General features: G+C 34.7%; 1 protein-coding gene across 1 annotated transcript in view; it reads right to left on the bottom strand.

The window, feature by feature from the left end:
* The window catches only part of OTOG (otogelin), a gene marked incomplete at both ends in the record, with an annotated part of 109987 nt that overhangs the window by 17314 nt on the left and 67688 nt on the right, over nucleotides 1-24985 (bottom strand). The window contains 11 exons of the mRNA XM_081946019.1: nucleotides 460-654; nucleotides 1122-1260; nucleotides 1651-1871; nucleotides 3758-3941; nucleotides 5757-5846; nucleotides 6217-6362; nucleotides 7113-7281; nucleotides 8107-11213; nucleotides 11925-12004; nucleotides 15161-15278; nucleotides 24437-24715. Coding sequence (XP_081802145.1) covers nucleotides 460-654; nucleotides 1122-1260; nucleotides 1651-1871; nucleotides 3758-3941; nucleotides 5757-5846; nucleotides 6217-6362; nucleotides 7113-7281; nucleotides 8107-11213; nucleotides 11925-12004; nucleotides 15161-15278; nucleotides 24437-24715 — 4728 coding nt within the window. The remainder of the gene's footprint in view (nucleotides 1-459; nucleotides 655-1121; nucleotides 1261-1650; nucleotides 1872-3757; nucleotides 3942-5756; nucleotides 5847-6216; nucleotides 6363-7112; nucleotides 7282-8106; nucleotides 11214-11924; nucleotides 12005-15160; nucleotides 15279-24436; nucleotides 24716-24985) is intronic.

The raw sequence follows: 24985 nt of genomic DNA, 5'->3' as shown, positions 1-24985 counted from the left end.
GAGTCATTCCACTTCCACAAAAGACCTAAGTCCAACCTCCCTTGAAATCTATTGATTCTTATTTAGTGCCTATTTGCCTCAATAGTAGATCAGATTCTTGTGTATAGTAGCATGTAATAAACTTGAAGTGCTTTAAACTCAACTCCTGTTCCTGACTACTTGCACCAGATAGTTACCTCTATGCAGGGGTGGTATTCACTTACCTTCGCTAACGGTTCGCAAATGTGAGCACAAATGCGCAGAGCGTCAAAAACAGGATGTGATGAAGTCCGGGTGGGTGGGTGGGCGGAGCTTCCCATCACCACTGCTACCGGTTTACCTGAACCGGATAGAACTGGCTGAATAGCACCCCTGCCTCTATGGATGAACTGTTATCTATTGGCTATTCAGTTACCATCACAGTTGTCTGATGGTTTACATATTTCTCATAGGCTGCAGAAGAAAAAAAATAGCACCTACCACATTTCTCTTCCGGGATGCAGAGAGCTGAATGAATTCGATGAAGGATGGTTCCTTCTGCACAGGTGCAGCCCTCAGTGAGCACCAAGCAAGAGTCTGAATCTTCTATGGTTGATTCTGTATTCTGACAAGTGCTTGGGGCGAGGCATGGATGTATACAAGCCTTATAAGTGAAACCTTCTGGACAAGGAAAGGCTAGCAAGACAAGAAGTGTGGTATCATAGTGTTGCTATTAATATGGAAGTCACCAGGTTATAAAACACATGCATTAGCACTAATAAGCAGTGGTATCATCCCCTTCTCATTAGAAAATAAAATAAAAAGAGTTTTACAGCTGGAGAATATGCTCACGGTTCATTCCATTAATTTATTTCCCCACTCAAAGCCCTTTTCCCACAATTCATGGCTAATGTATCTTATCATTTGTTCTGATGTTATTTATGGTACTTCTGTCCATATAGTTTTATTGTTCTGAAAAAAACCCAGTTATTCCAAAATTTACTTGCATACAAGTAAATACAATCTGTGCCCAAAGATTAACGTTTCAAAAAATGACTGAACTTGGGCTCTAATATATTATTCAAAGACTACATTGTCTTATCAACTTCCAGTAATGTAGTCTTATTAGGGTCAACATATATAGTCTCATAACTAATACTTACAACAGTAACTAGAATTCCTCCATTCTATGCAGATATTAAATTTATTACACATGGCAACATAAGCAGATAGTGCTAAACATGGATCCTGAATATATTCAGAGTCTTGGATCCACAAATCACAAAAAGAAGCTGGAGAAACCTTAATACACATAAAAATATATATTTGGATTAGTAACTGACAGTTGAAAACCAACATCATTAGAAAGAAACAACATATATCTACAGTATATCTATATCCATCTTTATCTATTTATCTATCTATCTATCATTTCAGATTATAAATAGCTATTCATTCCTGGATTATTGTGAATTATGGATCCCACTTCAAATAGAAATTTTGCATTACATTCAAGTTGTGTCAAGACCACTAAAATATTTTCCCTTGAATAAATATCCCATTAGTCCTACTGCAAGGGTGGACAACTTCTTATGAACACAATGCAATCCATAAGTTGACTGTTCATTATTAATATAAAAGCAGATTTATCAACAAGCAAAATAAATGAAGTAGAAATCAAAGATAACATACATAAGGATGGCAGCTGCTGAATGTTTGGCTCAACAACATATTTAAGCAAAATGAACAATTCATGGCTGAACAGTTAGCTTCATGGGTTCTTGGTTCTCCAATATACTTCAATGTGTCTGGCACCAACCAGCTATCTGTGAAGATAACTGAAGCAGCTGCAGTTCTTACAACTGTATTATTAGGTAACATGAGGTCATTTGTTGAAATTCCATCACAGAAACCTGCAAAAGAGAACACTATGTACTTATATATTTTACAATGCTTATAAACCACTTCAATCTGAAAGGATTCTAAGCCACAATAGAGTATAAAACAAAAGAAAAACTTAGAAATCTTTTTCTCCAATATTAAAGACCTGAGGAAAATAGCTTAATTTTACAGTTGCAGTTAATATCTAGAAAGGACTTACAGCCATTTGAACTAGAATAAGTGGTATTTTAATTTGATAGTTGTTCTATCAAAGTTCTACCAAAGTTCAAACAGAACTTTTGTCAGCTTTGCAAGGTAGATCAAATAGGAAACATGACCAGATGAGCTAATTCTGCTTTATTGTAAAGTAATTATGCTGAACCACGACAGTATCAGAAAGAAAGTGACAGAAAGCAAAGATAAATTTCCAAGATTGGTGTACATATATAGTATTCTACATATCATGTGGTACAGAATAATAGAACTGGCCTCATTGTAATTAACACACCTTGAAAAAGCTTCTGGATTGATTTAACCAAACTCATACAATTCATCTGTAAAAAACTTCCGTCTATAGCAGTAGCCAATTTCCATGCTCAGATAACTACAACACCTAGCAGACCTTGGTTACTCTCAAAAATTAAAATGAAATTGAATCTGATTAGTATTTAGTAAAAGATCGTCAAGAAGCATTGGAACTCTATGATAGATCTTGAACAGAATGGCAACCACATCTGTGTTGCTGCCAAGAAAACAATAAGGACATATACATGAATTCATAGGTGGGATTTTGCCTAAGACTATATAATGTAAAGTATAATGACTGGCCTTATATTGCACCATTGGCAAAAATAAAGCTTTACATGGCTACATTTTAAATGCTCTGCATTAAAAAATAAGGTACTACATATGTAAAATTGAATATCCTCTGCTCATAGAAAGCTTTTGGATACATTGAAGGGTTCTATATGGAGCTTAATACAATTTCTGTAGTGGCAATGGAATTGGAACTGAGGCATTTTAACTCTGTCTTTACATAGTAATGCAAAGTAATGATACAATATCATTGTAATGATATTGTAAAGCCAAACATACAGATTAGCACCATTGTCATATATTGTAAGAAAGGAATGTATATTTAATCACATGGTCTTCCATTAGGCTAAAAGAGCCCCACTATTTAACAATTTATAGGTATAGCTATCAGGTTGTGGGCATTTTGTTTAATGATACAGATTGTTTAAACTTCCAAACAAATATTTGTTTCTACATTTAATTTCAATAGTTATATATTCGTCTTTACCATCTTCTCAATAGCAGAAATAGCTCAGATTTCCATTAGTACTTTTTCTGATTTAGGTTTAGTGAGGGGGAAGATTGTGTTATCTGATTTAAATTCAATTCATATTGAACAATCTTATCTCCATGCAGTAGTTTCTTCAGCATATTAGTAGAGGGCAGGCCACCCATCTTTCAAATATCTTATTTGACTTTATGGAAAGCTTAATGTAAAGTACATGTTTTGCTTATTCGTGTTCTATTTATTTTTCACATTACTGCAACCTCCATACTTCTGTTTCATAAACTCTAAAGGGAGAAGCAAGTTTTCACACACACACCATCGCGGTCTGTAATATGATCTCAGAAGAATTAAAAGTTGTACTTCAGATAGTTTGACTGGCAAATTTAGCATTTTTATTCTGTGCTTTGAAAATTAGCCTCATTTCAGCTATAAATGCTGTAGGTGAACAATTATCATTTTCTATTTTCTCACAGAAGTACTCTTCAAGTTGCAATATAAATTATAAACAAACAAATGTGACATTCCCCTTTAACAAAAGTGTGTGTGCTGAGTGAATGAGTATATAAAGGTATAAAATAAAATATAACAAAATAAATCTTACTAAAGTTAGCTTACCACACAATCCCATTGTTTTTTGATCACTAGTTGCATTATGTTCAATTATCATCATCCCAGTATTATGAAACCACTGAATTTTAGTATTTGTTGGGGTTTTAATAAGATACATAAAGCCAGTGTCCTCAATTTTAAAACCATATTTTTTAATAGTAGGCCAAGCATATTTTGAATTGACCACTATCTAGAAAACATATAAAGAGATATTTAGGCAATGTTTAGAGTTTGCATTTTGTCATAATAATACTTTTAACAAGTGTTTATCCTTTTCTTTAAAGCAAATCTTTTATGACAATCAAATAAATTATAATGGATCCTCTAATGGAAATCTGTACAACTTTCATATTAAATTCTTAAACCCCAATTAGAGAGCAAATCTTGGGAGGAAGCAATCAAAATGTAGGCAGCATTTAGACTAGAGAATTATGACTCAAGTTACGTGGATATAATTTAATGCCATCAGGACAATGGGTAGCTTTTTCTGTTTAAGCCAGTGAGAAATTAAATTTTATAAGAAGCATCATGAAGATATGATTTGATTGAAATACAGGAAGGAAATAGAGGGTATAATGCAAGAGAATTCAAAATATATTCTAACTGGGGAACACCAACAAAGCTAGATATCTGGATGTTATTGTAATTTTGAATTTTACCCTCTATTCCCAAAATTCTATCATACTGAGGCTGATATATTTTTTGCAGTACACTGGTAAGCAAGTGTACATCTGCATCTATTTCTGATGTAGTCTCATAGTAGAAACTAAGATTAACTGGACTTTCCAAAAATTGTGGATGCTAAAATGGAAAACAAACAAAATACCTTTCTCTATCAACAGCCCTAAATTTTTAACAAGCTTAAGTGTTCCTACTAGCTTCAAGGCTGGGTTATTGTTTTTTTCATATTAACCTACAGCTGCAATTATGTAGTAATAAACCTTTATCAAATATATATTTTGTTCATCCAGCCTTATAAGACTGGTAAAAAATACAAGACATAAAAAAGAGGACGGCGTTAAAATTACAAGACATATAAAAAAGAGTACGGAAAGTATTCCAACACTAACTGCAAAGTACATATACTGAGAATTTCTATGTATGACTTCTGAGGAATATAGTTCCACTAAATATATTAGGATTCTTTATAAATAAGCATATAAAGGGCATCAGATTTAAAATGCCATTACTGCTTAAAAGGTTCTTATTCCCTACTTCAGCTGTATGTTCAGGAAATAAGTAATAAAGTTAGTTTGGTCCAGTGGTTAAGACACCAAGCTAGAAAGCAGGAGACCATGAGTTCAACTCCAGCCTTAGCAATGAAAGCCTGCTGGGTGACTTTGGGCCAGTCCTTCTCTCTCAGCCCAACCCACCTCACAGGGTTGTTGTGGGGAAATGAGGAAGAGGAAGTTACGTTGGGTATGTTCTCTGCCTTGAGTTATTTGTAAAAATAATAAAGGCAGGATAAGAATAAATAAAAATAGTAATAATTAGCAAAATGTTAATTTAAAATATCAATGTTATGAACAATAGTTAACATTAATTAACTATTTAAGTTACAGCCTTCATTTGGAAATTGGATATTGAAATTCTAAAAATTGGTTTTTAAAATTATAAACATGACTTGAACGCCGACATTAAAAAAAAACATACAAATTTTAGGAAACTTGGCCACCACAAATGACATGCCGAAAACTACTAGGCAAAATAAATAAATAGAAATAGAGTGCTGAAAGTATGTTTGAATTTAATTTAACTTTTATTTCAAATGATATCAATTCAATTCAATTGGTTAATGTGTTTAACAGTTTCCCCCTACAGTTGGATTTTAAATCACAAGTATCTCTAGGAACTCTGGTCATTACTTCTAGAGGTTACAGTGGTCCCAAGCTTCAGGTTACCCAACACAAACCATAAAATAAAAAAGTATGACTTAGAATTTTAATAAATCATTTTTCCCACAGGTTAATAATGATTACTGAGTAAGAGAAGAAGTAAAGTTTACCTTTCTACTTAAACGGTCAATGATAATCTGGTTAGACAGATATGTTAAATTCAGCATTGCCAGACATAGCTTAGAATAAGTTAAGATCCCCTAAATAAAACAACAAAAATAAGAATTTATTCACAAAGAATTACAAAGTGGTTTCCATGTCTCATAAAATTAAACAGTATGATATAAAATATTCCTCTCCCACGTAAGTCCCAATTTCAATTCCCTTCTATAGTCAACTGCCTTAATATTTAACAGAAAATGTTTAAAGAGGTCACTATCTGTAAATATATGAGTCCCTTTTTGGGAGAGGGGCGGTCTAAAAATCTAAGAAATAAATAAATGGGACATCCACTCCCAAGAAAAGCAAAATTAATTATCTAGAATCTCAAAGTTTATATTGGGTCAGAGGTCTAAGCCTATTTGTTTATGCACATTCTACAAATACAAAATAATAAAAAAGATTTAGTACCATATTGGTATTTCTGTTGTCAACAACATGAATGCTTATAGTTTCATCTTGTGTTTGGCTAATTATATAAGATGCTTCTTTAAATAAAGCCACATGATATCCATCAAAGGTGATAAAGCTCAGATCAGAGAAGAAAGTGCATCGACCTATCAAACATAATGTGAACAATTTTTTTAAAAAAATTTACAAAACAGGCAGGTGGTTGCTGGCAAATGGAAATTCAATGTTTTGTTAAATTAGATAAAAATATGTAACAGATATAGTAAATCATTCTTGAAAATTTGACAAGTAATTTCCTGATAAATTGGTTTTTGCTGCAAAAGAATCCTAATATGCATGCAACAGATACCAAGTCTTCAAAAACAAGAAATTCTGCTATTTCCTATCTTAAAACTATTTTATCTCCATACCATGTTTTACTTGAGATCAAAGTAAGTTGAATTCAGGGTTGCTTTTTCTGAAGTAATTATCTGGCATTTATTTCCATTTCCCCCTTTCACATTTCATGCTACTTCAGACATTTCTACAATCCTTATCAAAATCTTAGGGCAAAAGATACTACAGATGGAAGAAGGATTCAGTGAAAAATATAGCTTTTTTCTTTGAATGGAAATATTCTCAGACCTGGAACTGGAAACTCTCAATCCATAATATTTGTTGTGAAAAATCTCTGTATAATAGATATTCTCTTCAATATCATATTAATCCCTCTTCATTGCCTTCTATTCCATTTCATATTGTGAAGTTCCCCAATATTCTTCTGGATAAACTGCTACTGCTTTGTATGTAAGGCAAGAATAATTTCTACCATCTATCCTTCCATACCTACTCTGAAATTCAAGTTTTCATCAACTTAATGCAGTTTTAAAATAAACACTATATGACTAATAACTCACATGCACAGTCCCATTTGGGACAGCATTTGTCGCCATTAATCTGAACAGCAAGTCCAAGAAATCCACAGCTGGGTTGTATTGCACTGTATGGGCAGTACTGTGATTGGTTAACTTGAATTAATTGTCCATCTAAGCAAATATGTTTTATGCAGTCATTTTCTGTGACAGGCTAAAGCATATTTAGAAAAGATTGGTTATAACTCTGAACAAAAGAAAAGCAACAAGAACATATTTTCAAAAAAATCAACATAGTAGAACTCAGGAGCCCAGGATCTCTTGAGTATTCAAGAATATGTTTTTGTTTTAATTAAGGCTAAATTCTGAAATAGCAGCCTTGGGAAGTGTTCAATGTTTAGTTTAACATTAATAGTATGCAAATCATAAAAATAAGGTTACAAAGTGAAGCTAGTTATTAAAATTTAAAAAATAGCACACATACAAATACTTTTCCCCAACCAATTAAATTGAGTAGTTCAAAAGCCCCAAATATGTTCTTAATCTTCTTCATCAATAATATTTAACTCATGAGCAGAATTATCAAGAGATTGGTTCAAGAAAATGCTTCCAGATCATGTTAGATTGCTAGTAGGCACATAAACAATCAAGGCATGGGCATTTAGCACAATGCATTATAAAAAACTTGTTGCTAAAAATATAAAAAGACTTGTTTGTATCACTAGTTATGTTTCAATGACTGTGACATAGGTGGTTTTCAGCGAAGTGCAGGATCAGGATATGTGAAAGCCACATTAATTATTTTTATTTGTGTATTTATTTATTAAGCTTGGATGCTCTCTGACTTTCAGCCACACTGGATGGCTACATTTATAGCTAATAATAGATGTAAGAAGCTATATCTTAATATATATCATACATCCATGATCTCTAAGTTAAAACACACACACACACACACACACACACACACACACACACACACACACAAATTCCCTCCTTTCATATGGTGGGATAAAGATAAATTAATTATGTTACTCACTATACACGTTGGCTGAGTTGCTACCCCTCCAGGTGGTATGAAAACTGATGCTGAAGTACCTGACATAGTTTCAGCAGTGGTAAAATTTGCAGCATATACTGTGCCAGAATCATATACTGGTTTGGTTGATAAATAGGTAGGAGCTGCTGTAGCTGTTGTAGCATTTGGATGAATTGGCAATATTGGCAAAGAGCTTGCTGATGCTATTGTCGCCTCCTTCACAAATGGGGATTTGAATATTGCAGTTTCATTAGCGGAACTAAGTGGAGCAGAGAACGTTGGTGAATGTTTGCTCATTGAAGGTGATGGAGTGAGCTTTGTAGCCAATATTTCTCCATCAGCTTCTAGTATTTTGGAAGGTATGCTCTTTGTTTCTGAAATATCAGAAGGTACTGAAAATAAAGATGTGATAGGTTCTTTTGTCCCTGCTGTTTTTTCTAATGATTTTGTGACACTCTTGGTTGTGAGTCCACTTAGTTCTATGGGTGCTGAACTAGAAGAAATAGTGGAAAGTAGCATTGGTTTAGATAAAGTTATCTTCTTTTCTGTAGCACGGGTCTTCACGGATGTGAAAGCTGTTGATACGGGTGTTGCTAACACTCTTTCTTGTGAATCTGTTTGACTCACAATTGAAGTTTCTGGTGCTTCCAATATAAATAGTGACGGTGACGTTGATTTTGACACATGAAACAAAGTGCTGGATTCTGTAGATGACTGAGAAGAACTTAATGCTTGCTTTGTGGTGGGGAAAAGGGTCTTGGATTTTTCAGTAGGAAAGGATTCTATTATTTGTTGGATTGTTTCTTTATCAGTTACAAGTGGGATTTGGGGTAAAAATAAAGAAGTGAGTGAAGCAACTGAAGGAGTAACAAATGGACGTGAAGTACTTTGGAAGACAGACGGCACTGCTACTTTGACTGACTCTGTTGTACTTAAAGTACTTTGAGGATAAATACTTGTCTCTTCAACTGGAAACTGATATGCCATAGAAGTTCCTTTTGTAGTTAAATAAACTTTAGAAGCTAGTAAAGAATCAGGCTTCCCTCTTGTTTGTGTTATAAGATATGGAGGAACAGATTTGTCTTTTACATGGGTGGAAATGCTTCCTGTTGGAGATGTATGGACAAAGGAAGTGGCAATCTTGGAAGTTACAGATGATTTTGTTGTCTCAACTGACGGTTTTGCAGTAGTTGGTACTACAGTTATCTTTTGTGTTGAAGTAAACAAAGAAGATGTTTTGTTCACTAGAGGGATTATGGGAGGAAATGTCGTCCCAGAAAGAGTAGTAGCTGAAGAAAACAAGGTTGATTTTTCTTTGATTGATGCCACTTCAGTTGGTGTCCTGCTGCTAAGTTCAGTAAATGGAAATAAAGTAACCCGAGATTCTTTTACTGTTAATTCTGGAGTTGACCTTAAAGCTATTGTGCTTGGTGATACCATCCTGAAGGTGGTCTTTGAAGTAGTTGGATGAATAGCAGTAGTCACAGGAACCTGAATTTCAGGTGATGAAGGAACAAGACCAGTGTCTATCTTTGACGTTATAACTGTAGAAAGGGACATTGGAAGGTAAGAAGTGGACGGTTTTTCTGTATATAAACTGGTAGTTTTTTCTGACTCTTTTTTACTAATATATTCTGTTGCTTTGTCTGTATCAGTAACAGCATGCTGAATAAATGGATATCTGGTTGTTCCAACTGATTCTATCTTTTTAGTAACCAATGGAGCTGGGACAACAGTGGCTACTGCTTCTTCTTTAAATGCAGATTCTGTTTTCAATTTTGTAACACCAACAAAATCTGGAATACTTGCTTTTGTAGTTTTCAGGAGCAAAGGTATTTTGTGTTCTGTAGATATTTCCTGGGAGACTGGAATTGATGATTCAGATGAAGTTGAGGTTTTAGAGGTTACTATTGTAGACAAAGGTGTAACTTTATAAGATGAAGCTGTTGCAGGCTTTGTCATGTTTGGCTGTATAAACAGTGACTGCTCTGTTTGTAAATATTTTTTGGACACTATTGTAGTAGGAGAAAATTTATCTGTTTTTCCAGGAAGTTTAGAAGTAAAAACTTGAGGTTTTGATATTATAGGTGTGTACAAAGAAAAATATGAACTTGTTAGATATGTAATATTTGATGTTGTTTGTGGTATTTCCTTTTTAATAGTAGAAACTAAAACACTTGGATGTGTCAAGAATGTGTGGGGAAACTCTGTTGGCACTGGAGTTATTGGAATAATAGTACTTTTAAGTTGTTCTTTGATTAAAGTAACAGTTGTCTTTGATGTTTCTGAAGAACCTGGTTCCAAAACTGGTTTTGTGGTTTTTAAAATAGTAAATAAAGGAGCAAATGAAGTTTTGGTACCATTGGTAATTATTAGAGTTGGTTCAGTTACTCTTGGCTTAGTTTTGGTTTGAGTTGTTTGTCTAGATGTTGGCAAATGGGAAGGTATTTCCAAAGATGGCAATGTTGCTTTGGTAAAAAACTGACTAGTATGGTCTGTTTTTGATGTTTCTATAGATGATGTTTGACTTTCTGTAATGTTTTGAAGTTTTCGTTCTATGTCCTCTGTAGGGAAACTCTGAGCACCTATCACTTTTATTTGTGAAACTAATCTAGATATGTCTAATGATTTATCTTCTGTAATACTTGATGGAGTCACAATTGAAGTTGAAGTAGCTGCTAATTTACTTTCTGCTTCAGTGATTGTAGATGCTGAGGGGATTGAAAAGCTTGTCATACTGCTTGTCTGCAAAGTATCTGAAGTAACTACATCAGTTGTTGATGAAGGAACTACAGGTGTGGGACTAAAATCAGTTACAAGTTGTGAAAATCCTGGCAATGCACTTGTATTAAAAGCTAATTGAACTGAAAGAGCTGATGTAGCTAAAGTAATATTGGGCAAAGAAAATGTTGAAAGTTTAGCTTTTTCGATGGTTGAGCTGAATTGCTGTTTGGATGAAGGCGTTGTTTCTCTAAGTTTGGATGCTGGGGTCACAGAAAAAGCTATTTCTTTACTCAGAACTGCAGCAGAAGATTGAAGAGCCCCAAAAGCTGTGTGCGTCTTTAAAGTGGATGGTAGGATTTGAACTTCAGTTGTTGATTCAATGCCTAAAATAACACAAAAAACAGATGACTAGGACATGAGACACGTTTAATTCAATACTACACAGAATTAAATCCGGCAGAATTAAAAGTGTGGTATAGCACAGCTTTAATAAACTGTTATTAATTTCTAACATGTCTATTCTGAGAGAAAATTTTAAAATATTAAATTTTAACATTTCAAAACATATTTTGACTTCATAAATATAATTTAATTAATCCTTTACTGAACACATTTATAATGTCATATCTTTTTGCAGTGTCTAATTGCCATAAACGTTTTCCTTAGCGATTGTAAATCCAAATGTAGCTATTCCATAAAGTATATATCTATTTTAAAATTATATATGTAGGAAGAAGCTTCAGGGAATCAGCCTTCTCACAGAATAGGGTCCTTGGATATGATGGTGACTTGAAGATATTACTTTCTTAAAATAACAGAGAACATATTCTTTTAAGAAAACACCATGCATATATATTTTTTTCCAGATGCTGCAATGGAATTCATAGAACTATTCATTTCAGTTAGTATAGTAGGGGAAACTGCAACAATCAAACAGTAAAATGAGGAAACTTCATTCATTCAGTCAAGATGTTGAATCTTTGCACAAGATATTGGGAAGATGTAACTTTATAACTAAGTTGGGTTACTTTCCTAAATTGAAACCTGAAATAATAGATTTATATAATTTTGAATCAATATTACATTATACGTACAGTCTTCAAAATAAACACATCTTTGAGTGAGTTCATCCAGCACCAAATTCAAAGGACACATAGGAACACATCCTTCCACTCTAAAATAAGATTAATAATAAATAAGTTTTCATACAGCAAAATGTATCATTGAAACAAGTACTCAGTAATATTCCTAGAGAATGATCAACCAAATACCAGTATATGGGTACGTGTATTCTTAATGAGGTTTATTCATCATAGAAGTTAACTTTAATTGTGAATTACAGCCTTAATTTCAAAATAACTGAAGAAAACAGAAACTTAGACAACTGCTTCTTTTTCCCTCTTGCAACTAGTATTATAATCAAGCTAAATTACTTTTCTACTATGCTGAACTAATTCGTAAATGATGTGACATTTGGAATACACACACACACACACACACACACACTTGCTGAATGATGAATATTTCCATTTAGAATTGGCAGGAAGCCCTTACATGCTTACATAAAATTATGTTCCTTGTTTGTTTATAGCAATAGTAGCATCCCATTAGAACTCAGTTGCACATTTGCTTTGCATGGAAAAGTACAAGTCACAGACAGAAGTTACATTTTATTTTTCTCAATATAATATAAATACTTGGTGAACTCATTCTAGGACAATGATGGCAAATCTTTTTAGCACTGAGTGCCAAAAAGGGAGCTTGCGTGCGTGCCCCGGAAGAGAAGCTGCCAAGTTGGCATGCACAGCCTGGCCGCCTGTTTTCCAGTTATTGGCATGCATGCGCACGTGATGATCAGCTGGCCGATGCGCAGGTGCACAATGGAAACCAGAAGACCAGCTCTTTCAGTTTCCTGGACTGCCGCATGCGCAAAAAACTATTAATTGTCGTGCACACATGCATGCCAGAAACTCAGAAGAGGAATGGGTGATGCCGCATGTGCCAGCCAATATGGCTCCATGTGCCACTTCAGGCATGCGTGCCATAGGTTCGCCTTCATGGTTCTAGGCCACGGAAATAAAGTGGGCAAACTAAAAAAATACATCTGCATGAAAAGCCAAGTTGTTGTCTTTCTAGGTACAATTCTGACATAGAACAAGTTGAATGTTTTAAATATCCGGGTCTTGTTTTCCAAACTTTTATGACAATTGCACATTTTAATTGTACTCCCTCTGTGGCTCTCAAAAGTACCACATCAACAATAAAGTTTTGTCAAAAAGCATGAATGGAAATTTAATCCAGCAGCTCCTAAACATTGTATACAAAATTCAGGGTACACATACTCTGTAGGGCATAATAAAAACTTGTTTTAATTACACTACTGTTTGTTCCCCTTGAAAAAAATCCATTCAGCTCTTTATTTCAACCGTCTACCTGTGCGCCTAGATTAGATGGCAGGTTACCCACAACTGAAGGGAATTTTTAGTGGGTCATTTTAAATCCACATGGTGGAAGGCCATCATCAGTAAATTATTCATATAGAGGTAGAGCAGAGATCCCCAACTCCTGAGCTCTAGCCCACTACTACATTTGGAACTGAGCAATGGAAGGGGTGGGTGAATATGCGTTCGCAGCTCCACCTGCATAAGCAGTGGGTGAGTGCACCTGCAGCTCCATTTGTGCAAGCTCCAGATGCATGTGCCCACAACCAAGAGTGGGGTTCAACCGGTTTGGATTGGTTCAGGCGAACTGGTAGCTCCGATTATCAGCTGGGAGTGAACCAGTTCGCTCTGACTCTGAAGTGTGCCTCCCCCCCCACCGCCGCCCATGCACTATATTCACCTCTATTTCTTTTCTGAAGCCCAGCTGATTGGCGCGACAGAGTGGATTGCCATGCCTCAGCCATTTTCCTCACTAGCGATAATGCCAAAGGTGAGTTTTCTGTAAACTGTGCATGCACGTGCAGCGCGCATCAGGCATGTGCATGAATGAACCAGTTGTTAAACCGGTAGGATGCTACCCCTGCCAACAACTCATGAAAATGGAACTGTGCTCGTTCACCCGCCAGGCTTGCGGAACCATTCCTTCTCTCCCCTGCCAATCCACAAAGCGGGAACAGTTGGGGATCGTTGCACTAGAGCAGTGTTTCCCAACCTTGGCAACTTGAAGATGTCTAGACTTCAACTCCCAGAATTCCCCAGCCAGCAAATGCTGGCTGGGGAATTCAGGGAGTTGAAGTCCAGACATCTTCAAGTTGCCAAGGTTAGGAAACACTGCACTAGAGCATGAATTCAGAAAAAAGCTAAAGAATGATTTATTGACTCTTCAAAAATGCCAAAAATCTATTCCAGCAGGTTCCCCTGTGTACACATCTCCATGCCAAATTCTCTAAAGCTCATTTCAGTGCTCTGTCCTTGTTACACTTAAATGACAATTTCTGCAAGGCTCCTATTCCACAGAGGTTTGTCTTTCTTTTGATTGTATAGGTAGTCCTCAATTTACAACAGTTCATTTAGTGACTGTTCAAAATTACAATGGCACTGAAAAAAGTGACTTATGGCCGTTTCCCACACTTACAACCACTGCAGCATCCCTAAGGTCACATGATCAAAATTCGGATGCTTGGCAACGACTCACATTTATGATGGTTGCAGTGTTCCAGAATCATGTGATCCCCTTTTGTGACCTTCTTGCAAACAAAGTCAACGGGGAAGTCAGATTCACTTAACAACCATGTTGCTAACTTAACAACTGCAGTGATTCACTTAACAACCGTGGCATGAAAAATTATCAAATGGGACAAAATTTCTTTAACAAATATTTCACTTAGCAACAAAAATTTGGAGCTTAATTGTGGTTGTAAGTCAACCTGTATTCTGGCCTAAGATCATACTAAAGTCGGAGGAGGATATTATCTATGAAATATCCCTAAAGTAGGGTAAAGTATTAATACAGGGACATTAATCTTTTGGCTTATATTACAGCAACTTTACGCCATTGCTTTATGCAAGCTGTGATGTTCTTCAAATTACCAGTACATTGTGCTTATCTTAATCTCAATTTTGTTTTTCAAATGTAGACTAATAATATCTTTCTTTTTTATTCTCTACCGTAGACTCAGCCACAACATCTTCTGGTTTAAGCAGTAGCAATAGTGGACAGGTGCTATGTTGTTCCTAGCCTAGTGCATTACAGATCAGTTGTTTTCCATGTTTTAAGAGCTATACACCCTTAACAATAACAAAGTCCTCAAGTATGTAGGAACTGCTACATTTTTCATTCGTTTCTTTTTTACAGACAGTGCTATTATTTAAATGATGAGTGTACTTACTTTGGAACCGTCTGACAATGTTTTGCCAAAGGATCTCTGCATGTCTTGAAACAAGGACTTGAACAAGCATCATAGCGCCATTCACAGGTTGAGCGGGATACAAATTTAAATTTGCTATCTACAAATAAAAATTCATTTGTATGAATGTCATGTTTATGCATGTGCATGCACTCATATATTCTAGCTCATAAATACGGAACCCCCTTTCAGCAACCTGCATTTTAGCAACCTGCATAGCTAAATTTTACTGGCAATGGAGGTAGCCACTAAATAGCCGCATGCAAACTGCAATCCACAATCCACTTTCTCTTCAATTCATAAAATTAATGCAGTGCTCTTTAAGAACTTAATCCAACAGGATTAAAAAGAACTATATTTATATCTGAAAATATAATTCTAGTGACCAAATCGAATGAGATAAAATATATTTCAAAAGTATAGCACTAACTATAAAGCTTTTCTCCAGCGTTTCAGTGAAGATAAACAGAAACAAATACCCTCAAATTTTCTTCCACTTTCTTCTTTTATTTCCAAAAAAGTCAGATTGATTGGGTTGTTGTTGTTTTGCTTTTTGTTTTAATTTTCAAGCTACTAAAAATTCTATTTTATTCAAAATTAAATTACTATTGCTTGGGGAAAAAAAGAAATACAGTGGAGAGGTTTTACTCTGTTTTTTTAAAGCAAGACTTGTGATTCAGTTTTGTCATAGTTCCTAATTTTAAAATAAAAATAAAAGTTTTTGCTACTTTACTGCTTTTAAAAAACAATGAATTCTGTATTTTTGCAAATTAATTAAATGAAAAGTTTAAAGTCAAACTCTTTACTTATCTCTGTAGTATTTGCCCTTAGGTAGTTTAATGATTTATCTATATTTGCCTACATTTATATGTATAATGCTATATAGTATTTGTCATTCTCAACATTATAATCTTTTCTCTCACTCTGTCCATTTCATATCATTCACCTCAGTTCATAGATATTAGGCAATTCAGAATCATTCAGATTTGAGAAAAAGCAAATGTTGGAAATATATGCCAGGAACCTATTTGTAGACCCGCAATGTGGAAGGAAATGTAAGTGGCAATTCACACAGTTTTTTACATTACAGATTCAACTAACCCTAAACTTCCATGTATGTCCTCCTATTGCATTTTACTCAGGAGTTACATCTCTGGTGATCCAATATGGAGTTTCTTTATGTTTGCCTCAGTTGGAAGGAATGTTTTCATATTACAAATGCAGCAACAATATCTATTTATAGTTTATAGCAATCCCAACTGAATTTCAAGTACCTGTGAAAGAATCCTATTTCTCAACATGCGTAAATCAAGAAGATGAAAAGAGTTAAGAATGAATCTGACCTAACCATACTGCATACACACTATATATAGCTAACCAGCTTTCTGTGAGAAGGTATTTACATACAGGAATGCAATAGCATTTTTCTGCTCATGCCCCTTGGGAAACATTATTTGGTCATAACTATGTATATTTCAGACAGTATATAATGATAATAACTAGCCACTATTGACAGTATGATAGTCCATTAATCAATCTAATGCCTCTTTGATCACTACCTGTAATTCCCACACTTTAATAACACAAACATGAAGCATTAATTTCTTTGGATGTGCTATATCTACATTACAACAAAATTAATAAAGCAACAAAATTGGACTATAGACTCTAAGTCAGAAGTTCAATAAATGCAAAATAAGGCAATTATCAATGATTGGGAGGATATCTACAATCAAAATGAATATTTTGCCCAGAATCTTATACCTGTTCCAGACAATTCCAATTAGATTAGGGAAAGACTATTTTGACGACTTAAATAAAATGGTGCTGAAATACATTTGGCAGGGGAAAAAAGCAAGAACAAAATTAAAATTGCTACAAGACACTAGAATAAGAGGAGGATTTGGTCTGCCTAACTGGGAATTATATCATCAGGCAACAAGCTTAATGTGGATTAAGGAGTGGATAACATTAAGAAATTCTAGACTACTGACAGTAGAAGGACACAACTTATTGTTGGGATGGCATGCTTTTTTATGGTATAAGGGAACTAAAACGCAGGGGTACTTCAGAAGACACTATATATGGGAGACTTTGTTATTAAATTGGGAAAAGATCAAAAAGCAATACTATTTAAAAATTCCAGTCTGGCTATCGACTATTGAAGCTTTTTCACGTCCAATAATATACAAAAGGAACAAACAGATATGGCGAAATACTGAATTCAGAGGGTGAACTTAAATCTATGCAAGACTTGGAACAGGAAAGGATAAAGATGAATTGGTTTTCATATGTGCAAATAGAATATAGATATGATAAAGATCATAAAACGGAAGGTTTCTATGATAAAATGACTGAGCTAGATAAAATTTTGACTGGTACTGATGAAAAAGTAATTTAAAAACTATATAGACATTTGCTAGAGGTTAATCTAGAGGAAGAGCAAGTTAAAGAACCTATGATAGCTTGGGGGGGAAATTTTGGACATGGGATTCAATTAGAGAAATGGCAGAAATTGTGGTATCACAATTACAAAATGACAATGTCAACAGCATATAAGGAAAACTTGTATAAGATGTTTTACAGGTGGCATTTACCCCCAACGAGAATAGCAAGAATGTTCAAGAACAAATCTGAAAAGTGTTGGAAATGTCATCAGACACCCGGCTCATATTACCATAAATGGTGGACTTGCACAGAAGCTAAAAGATATTGGACTAAAATTCACACGTGGTTGGAGAAAATGATACAAAACACATAGACTTTAAACCAGAGACTTTTTTATTGGGAATTATACCAGAAATATACAACAAAGACTTGAAATATTTGATTGTAAATGTCTTAATGGCAGCTAGAATTGTATTTGCAAAAAATTGGAAAAATGAGAAAATACCAACGCAGGTGGAAGTTATTCGAAAAATAATGGAATATGTTGAAATGAGTAAATTGACATTTGAAATTAGAGAACAGGAAGATGAACAATTTTATAAGGTATGGGATTTGTTCTATCAGTGGTTAGGAAAAAAAACATGGAAATGAAAAATGGAGAATTTTTTATACTGTAAGAATAATAGAATGATATAGGTGATATTATAAAGACATATTATTTTTAAATAGACTAAGAACGATGTAATGATATGAACCCAATACCTAGAATATTTTTTTTTAAAGGAAGGAATAACAATTGTAACTGAACAAATGACGTATGATGATAATAATGTATCTATGCATATTTGAATGGATAATTTGTGGTTTTATATACAACTGAAAATGGTGATTATGGAAAGAATGCATAAAAGCCTGTAATCAAACGACACGCTATATGTAATTGATGAAGGTTTTATATTTTTTGTTTTGTTTGTCTTTGGTTAAAAATAAAAAACTTTTACAAAAAAAATAAATGCAAAATAAGGGTCTTCTCCAGTTAGTTAGTTAGATAGTTAGTTTACTTTATTATAATTGCATCTTGTACAATGAAATGAAATGCCATTTTCAATGTATATTATACATAAAAAAACCTCTTATCTAGATGCTAATCAAGTCTGACTCATCCTACTTAGCTTTTTCAGTCAAATTCTGTTGGGTGCTGCCATCTGATGTGTTTGAACAAATATCATTTTATCTGCATCCATTTCCTGTCTCCTATATTTATTCTGGGATGAATGCAGAAAAATGCACACAATATTTACTATTACTATTATTACTCTTTATTACCTCCACAGATGTTTGAAGAATATGGTCACAATTCAGCTATAGGCTATCAACATAAGAGATTAAAATTAAAATTTAATTAACATTAAAATTCAAAGGTAGTAAAATAATAATATGGTTTATATATGTTTGATAAATCTGCTTAGTCATGAAATGAAATATTTTACCAAAGGTACCAAACAATCCATAAGAACTAAGAGATTAGAGACAGAAATGCTCTAATTCCTGGTTTTGGTAAAAAAAAAATGTTGTATAAAGTTAACACTTGTTTTTCACTTTGCAATAAAAAAAACATCCAAGACAATTGAGAAATACTGGTAAAAGCATTTCAAAATAATAGATCTCCCACCTATTTAACATTTTTAACAATTAAAAGAGTATAATAGTTAATTTTAATTATTAACTATTAAACATTTTCTACTTTGTTTCAACCTTTATATATACTTCTCTGCTTCAGTTTTTCTTCTTGGAAAAAAAATCAATAATGCTGTCTCATTTGACACAATTATAGGAGTACCTTTATATTTTCACATTCTTTAATCTTTCTAAACAGATTATGTTTCATAGATATGTTTTTTTCATTTACAATTGTTATCAAGTTGCAATAAATAGTCTGAACAATTTCAATAGAATATTCTTAATACAACAGATGAAGATGATAAATTATCATTCAGAGCATTAGAGGAAACCTGATACAGAAGCTTACCTCAGTGAGTTTTTTATTTTTTATTATTATATGCAAAATAAATAGATGGGGAGAGAAATATAATCTATACTAACAAATTCATTTATATATGGTATGTTACAAACAGGAGATAGTAATTTAAATGATTACACAAATCCTTTATCTTATTACTGCTATCAGTTATACTGAAAATATTCTGATAAATATATCACGCCTTTATGCGAACTACATGTAGAAGATACATCATGGCACACATATATGAATGAAAATATGCACATTCATTATGGTTATTCTTATTGATTTATTTTATTTTGTTATGAAAATTGAATCTTCCCATGAGTTTCAGAAAATATTAATCTCTATCAAAGGTTCTTTGATAGGTTTTTTTTATAAGTTTCAGAAAACATGAACAAATTTGTAGAGAACTTTTTTTTTTTTTAGAAGGAAGTTTGAACAATCCATTATCCTATTCCCAATATTTATGTTCCGGAACAGCAGTTCTCACTTGCAAAGGTTCTGATCTAATATGAAATGTATGATAGTCAGCAGGAAATTTAATCTGCCTTTCCCTCTGCACTCTAGAACTGGTGTAACATTTCCATTAACAAATGCAGCTATATTTTTAGATCATGTAATTAGCCTGCATCAGTTAGCCTAGTGTTTCCAAAAGAACACTGGAGAAAGATTCAAGCTCAAGGTTTCTTTGCTTATAAAACTCTGAAACCCAAATCTATAGATGTGGAGATTAATGAAATACCTCGTGATTATTTGATATGGCCTTACTTGCTGAGGTAAACTGCTTTAGTTTTCTACTGGCATGGATAGGGTTATTTGGCAAGACTGGAAAGCAAAGGTTTCTCCCTTTAAAAAAGAGACACATTTTCTACATACAAACTCTAGAGAAGGAGACCATTAGAGATTGCAATTTCTCCTTTCCCTCTTAAAGATAAAAGAAGCATGGCATTTGTGCTTGGTCCATATAATGTCCCAAATTAATAAAAAATCTTATCTTTATAATTTTCCTTCTCCTACTCAATTATGTCGCATTCTCAGACCTCAGGGACAAGTCCCTGAAATTTTCTTGGCAAGGTTTTTCAGAAATGGTTTGCCAGGGGGTCCTAAGAGAAAATGTCTCAAAAATAAGGGTCTTAGTAGTGCTACCGCTAACCCCTTTAATTCAGTAGTTTTTAAGGAAAGCATATAGTTCATCCATTCTATTAGGAAAGTCCCTCATCTGTGACTATATAACTCACCTAAATAAAACCTAATTTTTTGCTTCATTTTTATGTTTGGTTGTTGTTGTTAGTTGTTAGTCATGACTGACCCATTGCAACCTCGTGGACAATGTTCCTCCAGGCCTTCCAGTCACCTACCATCCTCTGGAGTCCATTTAAGCTCACGCCTACTGCTTCAGTGACTCCATCCAGCCACCTCATTCTCTGTCGTCCCCTTCTTCTTTTGCCTTCAGTCTTACCCAGCATTAGGCTCTTCTCCAGTGAGTCCTTCCTTCTCATTAGGTGGACAAAGTATTTTTCATCTTCAGGATCTGGCCTTCTAAAAAGCAGTCAGTGTTGATCTCCACTAAGACTGACAGGTTTGATCGTCTTGCAGTCCAAGGGACTTGCAGGAGACTTGTCCAGCACCATAGTTCAAAGGCCTCAGTTCTTTGGCACTTTGGTTCTTATAGTCCAACTTTCACAGCCATACATTGCAACTGGAAAACCCATAGCCTTGACTATACACACTTTTGTTGGCAGGGTGATATCTCTGCTTTTTAGTCTGCTGTCTAGTTTTGCCATAGTTTTCCTCCCCAGGAACAAACGTCTTTTATTTCTTAGCTGCAATCAGTCACTACCTCCATTTCTTCCCCATCTATTTGCCAGAAATTGAGAGGGTTGGATGCCATGATCTTAGTTTTCTTAATGTTGAGTTTCAAGGCAACTTTTGCACTCTCCTTCTTGACCCGCATCAAGAGGCTCTTTAGTTCCTCTTCACTTTCTGCCATTAGAGTGGTATCATCTGCATATCTCACGTTGATATTTCTCCCAGCAATCTTAATTCCAATTTTGGATTCATCTAGCCCCACCTTTCTCACGATGTGCTCTGGATGTAAGTTAAGTAGGCAGCGCGACAGTATACAGCCTTGCAAGACTCCTTTCCCAATTTTGAACCAATCAGTGGTTCCGTGTCCAGTTCCTATTGTTGCTTTTTGAACCGCATATAGGTTTCTCAAGAGACAAATAAGATGGTTTGGTACTCCCATCTCTTTAAGAACTTGCTACAATTTGTTGTGATCCACACAATCGAAGGCTTTGGTCAATGAAGCAGAAGTAGATGTTTTTATGTTTGATTAAAAAGCACATATTTGAAGCTTTTGAAGAAAGTATTAAGACCATGTTTTCTAGGAATTTGGGGAGATATAACTTCGATAGCTTTAGAAATATTGTTGGTATATAGCTTTTGTTGAATTTTTATAGAAATCACTTTGTTGAATTTTTATAGAAATCACTTTGTGAATTCTGGTAGAAATCACTCTGAAATTCTTAAAACTGTAGCTTTTAATATGTATATGTGTTCTTTCAAAGTATGTTCAGCTAAAGGGTAGATAACTTGTCTTAAACATTTTTAAAAGTGTTCATTGCCTCCTCTTATCTGAATGATTACCAATCTGTTTCTAATTTCCTTTCTGCAGATGGGGAAGCACTCAGAATGAGAATGGAATACTTCAATGCTTGGAGGTGTTGAAAGTTTGCAAATTACCTTGAATTAATTCAGCCAAGTTTCTAAAGTGGTTTGGGAACTGAAAAACCGTAATGACTGAGATTGCTTTTCTGTCAGCAAATTTAGTACTACTTCAATTCTCAGTGTTTCTCAACATTGGCAATTTTAAAAGATAGAAAATTCTGGGAGTTAAAATCCATTTATCTCCAAGTTATCAAGGTTGAGAGACATTGTAAATTTAACTTATCAGCAAGATTTCTCTTCCCTTTTGTTTCCTCTTACTTGCCTCTCCTACAGCTTCTCCAGATCTCTCGGGAGAGTTTTTAATATATTCAAAAAAATAACTGAAGGAGGATGCTGGGGAACAGGAATGATACCGTTTTTTGAAAAACAGAAAGTTTCTTCTCTTCATCTGCATTTACATTAAATACATATGTAGCTAACACATTTATCCTAAAAATATTTTTTTTAGAAAGTTAACATTTGATCAGTAGAGGGCTTGCATGTTAAGAGCCATATCATCTTGCATGAAGTGCAACATCAGGCCCAAAGAATCATGAGCAACATATGGAGTTACTCTGAGTAGTTCTTTACTGTTTGCCTATAACAGAATCTTGCCATACTAAAATAACTATTTGCGTAACTATTAGATATACTCTATGACTCGCTAGAGAGAAATATTCCCCTTCACTTTTTTTCTGCTTACCAAATATTCTAAGCTCTACTGTTTTTGCCTTTTGAGAAAGAGCCCTTCCCTCCTGACTCCAAAGTACATTCCACCATTCAGTGACCTAAATATTTCCTGTGCCCAAAACCAAAACAGGCACAAAAACCTCTCCCTATAGGTTGAATGGGTTCCCACAACCATTTGTTACAAGTTGTCTGTGCAACACGATGGGGAGAGAAAGGAAGAAACAAGGTAGAAGACCAACTACATGACACACTTTACCTTGCATCGTTTCGGAAGCAGTAGAACACAGCTTCCGAGATCTGCAAGTGGGCATTGCATTCCACCCATAGGCTACCATACACGGACAAATTATGCATTACAAAGATCACCTGGAGGTAGGAGATACTTCCAATGTAATCCACCCGATCCTCTACATGGATTGCCCTTGTGACTCCATAGGGTCGATGGGATGGATGCTAACCACCAGATTGCAAGAACATAAGCAAGCAGTCAAACGAACTCATTGATGGCCTCACACTGCAATGCATTGTGAATATGAATTCATGCACAATTGGATGACCAAGACAAAAACAGCCAGGGAAGTGATTGAAGCCTGGGAAATAGGCCCCTCATCGGTCAACAGGAGTACTGATATACCATCAGATTATCAAGCACTTCAGAGCAGAGGGCTCAGAAGCACAAGAAAACAACAGCCAATGACTTACTAGCCAGCAACACCCCAATCAACAACACCACACACAGAATAGCCCAAAGCACACACTCTGCTAGAGAGAAGTTCCCTAAGGATGAGCTCCAGCATGTGTCCGAAAGCTCAGAAGACTAAACCTCTGGTCCCAGTAACTGACCCAGATTGGATCCTGCAATATTATCCTGGGACATGTACAGTATATTCATTTTCATTCCTTACTTATAATTCTGCTTATTTTTGCCCTGTACAAAAATTCACATTAAGTGAAACTTACTGTATTGTTCTGTTAACTGTCATGCTATTTATTTATATCTCAACTGAGTATAGTGTATAACTCACCCACCCCCGGATTCCAGGTTGAAATCAGTAAGTGTTGATGAAAAAAAATTCTGAAAATGTTTAGCCACAAAGATATTTCTTGCATATACAATGTAGATTATGTAGGACTAAGTGAACCTGTGATTCTAAGACAAAAGACTTTTTGACCCTCCATTGATGCTGAATACAACTGTCAGCATTTATTACTACTGATCAAGTTGACTACAGTTTTTAAAACTTCAGTAACCTCTGGATAGCCATCAGTTACCAATCCTGCAATGGTTCATCTCATGAATAAGCACTTCAGTATATAAATGATACTGGCTTACCCTCCATGAAAGTTTTTATAGCTTTCACTTTCTTAATACAGGGGAGAGGCTTCACTTAAAGTATAGCAAAAACCATATGAAAATACAATCAGTGTGTTCATATTCAACTACTTACCTACAAGTTTAAAAAGTGTAGAGAGTCTGAATGCCTCAGAGTGATGGTATTTAACGACAGTCACAGAGGAAGCTGAAATGTGGATGAACACTCCTGGTATGGCAAATGATTCAAAAGAACTATATCCTGAGAGCCATGTGTTTTTGTGGATGGCAAATGTTGACCTGTTCTGAAAACGTTCATTTCTCTCCCACTTGGAAAGAACAAGGGTATTATTAGAAGCTAAATAAAGAAAATAATTTGGTCTGTCAGCTGCTTCCAGTGAAACCAGGTGTGGATCTGAAAAGCAAAAAACAATGAAGAAATATGATGAAATGGCCAAGGCTAGATTATAGTGATTAGCTTCTAGGTTGTATGTCAATTATAACTCCATTAATAGGTGGCTGCTGACACTTATTAAAATGTTGCATGGTGATACCTACATCCAAATTTGGGTGAACAACCAAGGTCAGCATTCTGCTGTGGTGTAATTTAGCCCCTTTGCTATTTAATTTTAGATGTGGTGGCAAAAGTGACAAAACTGAAGCATCCCTGCTAAGCTTGATTGAT

Source organism: Natrix helvetica (genome assembly GCF_964273705.1).
Source record: "Natrix helvetica genome assembly, chromosome: 1".
NCBI lineage: Eukaryota > Metazoa > Chordata > Lepidosauria > Squamata > Natricidae > Natrix > Natrix helvetica.
Note: the sequence above shows the minus strand (reverse complement) of the source record. Positions and strands in the feature narration are given on the sequence as shown.